At 35.5% G+C, this 10,441-nt stretch overlaps 1 protein-coding gene across 7 annotated transcripts; it reads left to right on the top strand.

The window, feature by feature from the left end:
- Nucleotides 1–529: 529 nt before the first annotated feature.
- On the top strand, nucleotides 530–6,241 carry LOC131235204 (kinesin-like protein KIN-14I). 7 transcript variants are annotated; one of them, XR_009165991.1, is made up of 6 exons: nucleotides 530–1,507; nucleotides 1,634–1,960; nucleotides 2,318–2,417; nucleotides 2,493–2,569; nucleotides 5,473–5,636; nucleotides 5,941–6,219. XR_009165991.1 is itself a non-coding variant. In XM_058232348.1 (5 exons), the coding sequence occupies exons 1-4, from the start codon at nucleotides 1,459–1,461 to the stop codon at nucleotides 2,531–2,533; spliced, it is 399 nt and encodes a 132-aa protein (XP_058088331.1). In that variant the 5' UTR covers nucleotides 530–1,458; the 3' UTR covers nucleotides 2,534–2,569; nucleotides 5,941–6,241. The 7 variants fall into 7 exon arrangements, 1 of the variants encoding a protein (XP_058088331.1); XR_009165990.1 differs by adding an exon at nucleotides 3,782–3,950 and having other exon boundaries at nucleotides 530–1,960; nucleotides 2,508–2,569; XR_009165989.1 differs by adding an exon at nucleotides 3,782–3,950 and having other exon boundaries at nucleotides 530–1,960.
- The last annotated feature ends 4,200 nt before the right edge of the window (nucleotides 6,242–10,441 follow it).

Raw genomic sequence — 10,441 nt, 5'->3', positions numbered from 1 at the left:
CTATCTACTACTGGAGCAGATAGAACTATTTACACCTTTGATCCTATAGTATATAGTGGCCCCGGATTGCGATCTATGGATCAGATCGTCCCAAGGACAAGCTAAAATGGACAGACTATAGCGCACACAACATCTCTCTGTATACTCTCGGTTTATCGTATGACTCAATGCCTTTCACGAGAGAAGAGAGAAGTGCATCACTTTATATAGGAAAGGAAGGAGAGTTTGGGTGGGATTGGATGAGGCCAAATAATCTGATCAAATCCCTATCATCAATTAAAAATCAAATTCATAATTGAATTTGAAATTTAATTCAAAAGAAGAGACCGGAGAAAACATGGGATGTACCCACTAGTGATTGCTCACAAGTGGGCCCCACTGGCGTATGTCCAACAGGTCAGACATTTCCAGAAGGTGAATACATGAACAGATGAAGCAATTATGATTACTTCAAATATCACGTGCTTTTCAGGAAAAAAGACATAAGAAAAAGTACTATTGATGTTTCACAAAATTAGGAAAAAGAATTTCATAATCTGATAATGAAAATAACTAAGTACCCTTGATATTTTCTGGAAAAGATAGGATATTTTCTCACAAGTAGATATCATGTGTTTTCTGAAATGATAAAGCAACCAGGATACTCTAAACAAACCATTATGTTTCATTACTATCATGCTACTGATTTCTTCATAAAATCCCGTAAGTCGACATTAGTGTGAATGCTATGCTATATGCTATTCATTCGCTATTTAAAACACTGGTGCTAATACAAAAGTCCAGTCGTAAATTTTACACCCATGTTTCTGAGTGCTGTATTCTTGAATTGTTTCCAGGCATATTTGTTTCTTTACCTATTCTTTTTCCATTTGTGCATCCTTAAACTAAGTGCCTTGGTTTTGGTTCTTTCTATCACCTTGCTCTTCTCTAGGTAGAGGGCTTTTTGAGATCCATGTAAAAGCAGATCCAATCTGCTGGAAGACGTGGATTGTTTTCTAAATGATCTGTCAGCCCTCAAGTTCAAGAGAAGTTTACTTTGAAGGACATGCGGTGTTTCCAAGGGGTGCTTGCTCCATTTGATTTCACTGCAGTCATTGATTTGAGAATACCTGGATAAAGGTGGTTTACATTGCCATAGGGCTTTTAGATTTTTGAACTTTCAAGGGAAAAAAAAGGGTTTTGTTCTTAAAGGTCTTTATAGTCATGTTCATGACTATTGTTGTATTCGGTGCATAGCTTAGGCGAAATATATGCTAAAATTCTGACAGGATCCTATCCCAACTTCTTTATTTGAGATAAACAATGACCTGGTTAAGTCATTCAATCAAATTATTCCAGATTATCTTGACGTATATGGGAGTCAATTCATTGGATAGGGTGGCTCCTTTGAGTTAGAAGAGAGGATTGGGCATGCTAGGAAAGTTTATAAGCAAACTATGAAGCGCCCGAAACTACTTGATGAACATTTTGTGCAGATTTCAAAGCAAACCCGCAATAATCCTGATAGGTATGCTCTTTGCTATCTGTTGGGTTCTAGTCATCGATGCGAGCAGATTCCCTTCTTGTGCATGCTCTTTCTTCATCATAGGTTTCTTTGTTTCAATTTCTATTGTTGGTTTGTTTATTTCTACAGGCAATGGTTGATAAAGGCATAGGAATTAATGTATTTGTGCACATCTTCCATGCTTCGTAGTAAGGATATTGGGGATATTTATCTGAGCATGTTCATTGTGTAGCCCATGGGGTGAATGTTGATCCTGAAATCCAAACCCTTGCATTGAATACAGGGGATGCTCTGAAACCTTCTATGAAGGTTGGACCTAGGCAAGCAATTCATGCACATGAAGAGATTGAAGCTCTGTTGACTGGTAGAAAGCTTACGACCATAGTGCTTTTCTTGGATGAGATGTTTAAAGAAATTACATACAACATGGCATCAACTGTTGCTGATGCTATCAAGGTACTTCTAAACACTTCCCCCCCTTTGTTCTTTAGAGGTTTTCTGACATTCACTGTAAATGGGTTCCGGTTTTATTTTTGTTTGCTTCACAAATACTATTTTATGCCATGTTTGGTTAAATCCTTCCGGCTTTAATCACTTTGCAGTTTTGAATAATATATAGTGGAGCATAGTCATTGACAATCATATTATTCTACAGATGTGTGGATGTTTTAACAATGTATGTATTCAAGTAATGCCTCCAACGTGAAATTTATTGTTTGTCACTGCATTCTTATATTTTAATGGACGTTGCAATTTTTTTCTGTAAAAAATGTTGGATCTATTTCTTAACGATGAAAACTACATCTGCTTCAGGAAGTCGCAGGGATCATCAAGCTTTCAGCACCATCTAGTTTCAATATATTTGAAAGCAGAAAAGTTGTCACTGGTACTAAATCACCTGACCTTGGCAACAGTAATCATTTTTATCACTCTCTTGAGTCTATTTGTTTGCCAAAAAGAATATTTTGCAGACCCAATGTTTCTACAGTTATCTTATGTGCAGGTGAGTGTAAGGTAGTGACCAGTTGATTGAAGCATTATCTTGCATTCCCTTTGATTTCAGTGGTAAGTTCATCTTCTTTGTTTCAAATTCAGTACTTTGTGGTAATTTTTGTTTTTCCCATGCCAGTTGCAACACAATTATGTTTTGGGGAATTATCCAGTTGGGAGGGATGGTGCTGTGCAGTTGTTTGCATTGCAAATTTTGGCCGAGTTTGGATTTGTTGGGAGTCCAGAAACATGTACATCAGTAATTTTATGTTTTTTGAGCATAGGTTTATCTTTTAACCATGGGTAAAATTCAGGTCAGGGTGTGGGCCTAGTTAGGTCTTAAACTCAATCCATTCCGTGAACCTGTAATAAGTTCATCTTCTTTGTTTCAAATTCAGTACTTGGTGGTAATTTTTGTTTTTCCCATGCCAGTGGCAACATAATTATATTTTGGGGTATTATCCTGTTGGGAGGGATGGTGTTGTGCAGTTGTTTGCATTGCAAATTTTGGCCGAGTTTAGATTTGTTGGAGTCCAGAAACATGCACATCAGTCCATAGGTTTATCTTTTAACCATGGGTAAAATTCAGGTCAGGGTGTGGCCTATTTACTAGTTAGGTCTTAAACTCAATCCATTCCGTGAACCTGTAATAATCCTAAATATGCCTGGATTTGGTGGTGGCCACTGCTCAAGCATGGTCCATTTGCCACCCTCCTTAGAGGGGTGGCAGTGGGTCGAGTTTGGACCTGTTCAGCGTCAGCCCTTGCCCAACCCATTTACTAAAAGGGCCAAGAATTTTAGCCCAATCCTAGCTCATGACCCATGACCATGTGGCCCGACCAAACTTAAAATTCACCAAGCACAATCCCAACCTGACCCGACCCACTGAACTGTAAATAGGTTGCGCTCGAATGACCTGACCCGCCACACCAAAGACCTTTGTATATCCATTGATCCTTTCACTTTGTAGAGAAGACAAACAAGCCCTCCTTTCTATTTCATTTTATTATATATATGAAATTCAAAAGATTCTTTTGATTGCTTGCTTGATTGATGTGGAGAAAGTACAACCCTACTGAACATTGAATTAAGTCAAGCTTTTAGGTTTGTGAAGTATGCTTTGAATGCAAGCGGATATTAAAACAAACATTGCCTGATTTTCGTCAGAACTTTCGAATATGTTGAAAGATTACCATGCTGGCTAAAAGAAATATATGATTATTCTAAAGTCCAATTTTCATGATTGCAATTGTTTGATCTTCCAATGTTTCTCTTCATATTTTGAAGGAATATGCATTTATGGATGGGCATTGTTTTATAGAGATCCTTTTCGTTGACTGAAGAAGAGTATCTACTGAGGCCTGTTGATGTTGCAAACACATTGAAATGCTAGGGAGTTGTCTCACATATTCGGAATAGGCTCTCCAAATTGAAGGAGCGACCTCGGATAGGAAAGGTAGTCTACCAAAAAAAAACAAAAAATAATAATAATAAATGCTGGATATGTGCTTCCTATAAAAATAAAAATTAAAAATTAAAAAAAATAATAATAATAATAAACTTCAAGATGAGATTATAATGGTTCTTTATTTTTTTTCAAGATATTTTCTTCCATTTAAAGTAAACTAGTCTGGTCCATATGGTGAAGAGTCAAATTCATTGATACTTTGGAAGAGGATGGCGAATGATGATCCATATGCACGACATGCGGCATACATGTATTGATCCAAACTCAAATCATGGATCTTTAGACAGGGCAGGGCCTCAAATTCAGATTGTTTGGAAAGTTGTAAGTTTTAACCTCTGACTAATGGAAATTTATTCTTTGAATTTGCTTCATTCCTTAATTTTCATTTTAGAGTCCATTTGACAATCACCAATCAGATGGTTTCGTTCAGCATAATATTTGAATCATGCAACATCTAGAACTAGGCCTAGGATTGGAAGCTTTGGATAGAGGTGCACATGTTTGCTGCATGTACAGTGGCTGCATGCACAAATGATGGATCATCAGATGTATCGAATATCTCCTCTAATTCAATTATGTGACTAATTTTATCTTCCTTGTTGTAATATCATATGAGTAATCTTCTTCTTCTTCTTCTTCCTTTTTCTTTGGAAAGATAAACTAGCTTCTATTAAGAAACTAAAATAGGAGAACAACAAGATATTAGTCCAGCTAGCATCGCCTAAAACTAACTTTTATTAAGGAACTAAAATAAGACTACAACAGGACGTTAATCCAGATTCCAGCCAGCATCATCTTGGCCTGGCTAACATAAACACCTTACACACAACAAACACGTATCACCTAGGTATCTATGAGATCAAACACTATATTGTCTTGATGCTCCTTGTTTGGCATATATGTCTGCTATATCATTGTCATCTCTGCCCACATGGGAAAACACTATTTGATCCATTACATAGATCCCTATAACATTTTTTTTGTTTACATATGTTTAATATTGCTTGTGCTAGCATTTTCCTTTCAAATATTTACTGGATTACGCACTGGCGAGGAGACCCGGGTACCCCTATCTGTAATTGTGGGGGATACTTGTTTGAAATCTGGTTACTATGCATGTTTGATGTTAATACTGGCGTCCACTGGATGTGAATATTTGTTCTGGTGCCTGTGGTACTGGCAGACTTTTTGTAAGCTACAACTATTCTGAAATGGATCACGACTGTGGATGATTGTATTTGCAAAGATTAGCTTCTGATTTTCTTTCAAACTACATCTTTCTTGCTGTTGGAAGGGTGGCTCAAGTACTGATTTGAGCATTATCCTTTGCTTATTTCCTACCAATTCATGTATGATATTTCTGTTGAACCTTTACAGTAGATGCATAAACGGTCATACCTATTCAACATCTTTTTATGAAGCCATTTTTGTATTGATTTTTATAGAATAATGTTAGGGTGATAGCATTTGATTATAACATTATATTGTTGTTTATATTACTATTCTACAGATGATGAAGCAGAGGAGATAAAAAAGAAAAAGATGAAACTTGTTGGGAAGGAAATTAGTTTTGGTTTTGTAAATGTTGATTGCACTAAGAAAACTAAAACCGTTGTCAAGAAAGTCATTAGCACATCCCTATCTAATGGCTCAGATTTTGATGATGCAAAGGAGGTAACTCTACTTTCGGGTTATCTTTTCTTATTGGTCTCAGTTTGAGTGCTTTAAATGATGCTTGCATCCTTTAAATGTCTCTTTTTCCATACTGAAAAATAGTGACCCTGTTAGATCAAGCCAAAAAGTTAGGCCTAGGGGTTCATGAGGTGATCATCTTGGGCAATTAAAATATTTTCTTTTATGCAGTGCTTTCTTGAATCTGTGAAAATGTAAAATTTTAAATTAATTCACAGAAAATTTGATCTTTCCATGAATATGAATTTTTGGACTATGGTATTTATAATTTATTATTTTTGTTCAGTTGCTACTCCTGAGAAGATCAGAGAACCGATGAAGGTTGAGGAGCGGACCAAAAATGAAGTAGAAAGTCATTTGCAGGTGGGTTTTTGATCTCGATCTTGAATTTTTATTATTTTTCTCTTCTTTGTTTTTGGTTCCTGGGATATTACCAAATGGATGGCATGGATAAAACAAAATTACCAATGTGAGCCCACCAGCCTCATGCAGGACTGTCTATCTTTAGCCAGGTCCCAATGGGATTCAAACGGTTTTGATTCATCAGTCTCTTGGTTCACTATATTGTGTTGTTTGAGTGAATTTGATAGATCGGAAATCCCTTTCATCTTCTCTTTAGAGAATGAAAATGCTCATATGCCACAATTGTCATTGATTATCATGCTCTAGTTTCGAAAAATGAAGGTCCTGTTAAAAAGGGATGTGAGCCCCACTAAAAATTAAAATTCAAACCATCTCTTAGTCGATTTGATTCGTTCATTTTAATTGGATAACTGTGAATTCAAATGAGAATTTTTTTTCCAGCTTTTTTTTTTTTTTTTTTTTAAAGTTCTCTGTGGCATACAATAATAAATTTTGAACTATTTTCTTTTGCCCTCATACTTGGATCGATGGCATGAAATTAAGATCCTTAACATATGGTTGGGTTGAATTTGCTTCATGACAACCTAGTGGGCCCTATGTAAGATGTGGATGAGTTCAAAATATGGGTCTCTTGCCGTACGAGGCTATTTAGCAGTTTCCTTCTTCCTTTTTTTTTTCCTTCTTTTTTCTTCACTTCATGGGACTCACATGAAGCCGAAGCTTCTTTGACAATTGGTAGTTGTATGATTGGAGTTTGCATTCTCTATGCAACGATTAAAAAACTCCGGTCAAGTTTCAAGGAAGTTCGTACCGTCTTTGGTGCAAAAAATAACTTTTTTAAAAAAAAAGTTGTCAAGCCACAATCTCCAAAGTGGAAGATATGACAAGTAGAGGTAAGTTTTTTGGTATTTATTTGTTTTGTTTTTGTTAGTGGGCATGAATGGTGGGAGTTTGTGAAAAGGAAGAGGGTATGGTGGTTCCTTTATAGATGTTATAAGTTTTTCTTATTGTATGAATGAATAGTGAGAGTTTGTGAAAGGAATGAGAGTGTCAGGGTCCTCTTTTTTTATTGTATAAATGGTGGTACCACATGTATCACGAATATTCACCGCGGACCATTGATAATAACTATAGACCGCAGATAATAATAGTGGCCTACAAATATTTATCGTGAACCACATATAATATTAGCGGGCCATAGTTAATATCCGCGGTCTACAATGAACATCAGTAGAATTCACTGTAGATTGTTCATAACCCCAAGTCTAGGGTTGCGATGTAGTAATAACTCGTGAGAACGAGTTCGAATCCACAGGGACTAAACTTGTATGTATTCTGAAAAGAACTAGAACTAGAACTAGAAGAAGATCTAAATTTGAATTTTGGAATAAAAGAGAGTAATTGTGAATAATGTTTAAATTATCAATTAAAGGTGGAAACTAGGGTATCAAGGATCCACTTGTAGCTATTAAGATGCTACCTTGTTTGATTCAATAAACACAATTGGAATTGGAGTTCTATCCTATCAAATTGGAAGATAAAAAAATTTAAATCAAATCTTAACTTTTAATTGACCTAATTTTCAATCGAGGAGAATTATGAAGATTGGAAGGGATTCCATCACCCTACCATGCCCAGGAGACGATTGTGAACAATGAAATTTACCAATCTCACTATCTCAAAAAAGGAAAAGAAGATATTCAAAGCTATCACAGTATCTATTGTAATTTGAGTCACAATTTATCATAGAAAATTGAAAATATTCCTTTAATATTAAACTAGAAATCAATGGAGTTTAATAAGAATAAGAATTAAAGCAAAATAAACATCTCAATACGCTATAAGCTTTACCCCTTAGCCTTAGTTAAGAGGTTTAGCCAACCATATACATGATTGAAACCAAATCTCTTAAATAAAGCATTAAAAATAAACTATGGAAGAAGAAAAACTCTTTGACGGCTACTCCACTCCTTTGTTATGATCCTTAAGACCTTTCCAAACCCTAGAAGAAGCATCTTAGGGAGTCCTATTTATAATTGTGAAACTCCAACTTTCGCACCTAGTTGGAAAAATCTAGAAACGGCCTCAAATTTACACTCTCTTTGCAGTTTACTAAATTAAACTTCACTCTGCACAACTAAAATAGACTGAGTTTCAGAATATGCTTTTTTAGAACATTTTAGGAATATGTTTGTTTTCAGGATAATTTCAGGATTCCTTTTCTTCACTTCAAATCTTTGATTCTTTTCATTTCTTACTTGGTTTTCTTAAATCTTTGGCATGTGAATTTTTCATTAATGATTTCTAAATCTTCAAATCTTCATTTAGTAATCTTTTAAGCATAAATCTTCCTTTTGACATCAGTTTCGCATTGAGCTCTCGAAATCACTACGCACATGAAAATATGCATAATTAAATCGATTAAACACTATCATGTTTATAAAACCAATGTATAAATAGGGAGAAATATGTAATATTTCACACTCAACATAGATTGTCGATATTAACCGAGGACAACCAATGTTTATTGTGGACTGCAGATAATATTAGCAGTCCCTTGTTAATATAAGCGGTCCATAGTAAATATCAATGGTCCTTTTTCAATATTATCGATCCACATTGAATATCAGCAATCATCTATCATTATCGACAGTCCTCTATTAATATATGCGGTCCTCTATAAATATGATTTTTTTAAAAAAAAATCCAATACTTTGTCCTTCATATACTATAGAATCATTTCGCGAGACAAGGGAACCTGACCCTTGCTTATAATAAGAGAATTTAGAGATAAAATAAAGAATGAAAGAGAAGGAAAAAAATAATCAAATATTTCAATAAAAACTGGTCCCGATCGCAAGCATCAATTTATGAGTCAATGGATCAAATCATCTTTTAAATTTTCAAAAAATTGGTTCAATAGAAACTATTCTCGATCATAACAATCAATTTGTGAGCTAATGGGCCGAATAATCTTTCAAATTTTATTTTATTTTTTTAAAATAGCTTAATAAAAATTGATCCCAATCGCAACTGTTGGATTGTGAGTCGATTGACCGAATCATCTTTAAAAATAATATCTCAAAAATATTTCAATAAAAACTGATCTCGACTACGGCCATTCGATCATGAGACGACCGACTAGATCGTCCTTACGAAAAATATCCCCAGCAAAGTTCTGACTGCGATAACTAGATCATCAAGAAATAAGTTAAGCCCATAAATCCTCCCCGGTGAATCTGAATCTCGATCACAATTATTAAGTCATGAAATAACATATTGGATCATCCCCACTGAGTCCCACCACCATCAAAGCATAAAAACAATAACATTGGGCAACCAAATTACAATATATATATATATATAATCTCGATCATAATTATTAAGTCATGAAATAACATATCAGATCGCCCCCAGTGAGTCCCACCACCATCAAAGCATAAAAACAATAACATTGGGCAACCATATTACAATACACACACACACACACCCAGCATAGTTGATTTTGATCACAACCATCAAATTGTGAGACAACAAAGTAGGTCCATCCCAAAAAAACCCAAAACCATTGTTTTCAACAAAAAACAGTTCCGATCATAGCTATCTAACTACAAGAAGATAGGGTAGACCCTTTTTTATGTTTTCAATAAAAATCAGCTTACATGGAAACTCACCGACATCTCCAGTGGAGGTAGCCAAGTAAGCTGGACTCACTTCCAAAAGCCGTTTGCAATAAAATTCTAACGGAGTATCACTCCCCAGGGTGGGGTGGTTTTCAAAAAATCTAAAAAAATGCACTAGGCGTTCAAGGCACTAAGAGGTCTTTCATCCCTTCAGGTGGTGGCCAACATAAAATAAAAATAAGATCCGATGGCCTGTAGTTTCCTCGAAACTGCTAGGAACCACATTTATACAAAGTACAGGCAATCTGAACTCTAATGTCAGGACAATCGTACAAAATGCTCAATGCAAGGATGAATGATAGGCTAAGTCCTAGTTAGAAGAAACCGTTGGAACAGTAGAAAAGATGAATTATAACCTACGTATCAAAAGTAGAAGATTGTCGAGAAAAAGGTCACCCACACATACATTGTCATTGATGCTTACGAAACTTGATCGAGTTCAAGTTGGCGTAGTAAGTTCCATGTAAGGTCACAGAAAGAACAAGGCAACTAATAACTTTGATGATCAAGCAAAATATGTACTCATAAGGTGATCAGGGAAGCAACAAACATTTCAAATCCAACAAATAGGGGATCCTCATAAGACCGTAGAAAGCGCAGGGACTCTACTTTCAAAATTCTTCCAATGCCATCGTCGATCAAGAGCAAAATGGTTGTGATTGGTTACCCGTAATGTCGTAGAAAGCGCAGGACCGCTACTTTCAAGATTCTTCCAATCGTGATATGTTTTTTTTTTTTGGG

This window comes from Magnolia sinica, chromosome 19, assembly GCF_029962835.1.
Source record: "Magnolia sinica isolate HGM2019 chromosome 19, MsV1, whole genome shotgun sequence".
Classification (NCBI taxonomy): Eukaryota; Viridiplantae; Streptophyta; class Magnoliopsida; order Magnoliales; family Magnoliaceae; genus Magnolia; species Magnolia sinica.
This window is presented reverse-complemented; position numbering and strand designations above follow the sequence as displayed.

Bases quoted from the DNA above. Each gene is read 5' to 3' on its own strand.
- LOC131235204 (XM_058232348.1), top strand. From the start codon at position 1,459: ATGAACATTTTGTGCAGATTTCAAAGCAAACCCGCAATAATCCTGATA. The intron at 1,508-1,736 runs GTATGCTCTTTG...TTCATTGTGTAG, and splicing joins ACCCGCAATAATCCTGATAG to CCCATGGGGTGAATGTTGAT. The intron at 1,961-2,317 runs GTACTTCTAAAC...CATCTGCTTCAG, and splicing joins CTGTTGCTGATGCTATCAAG to GAAGTCGCAGGGATCATCAA.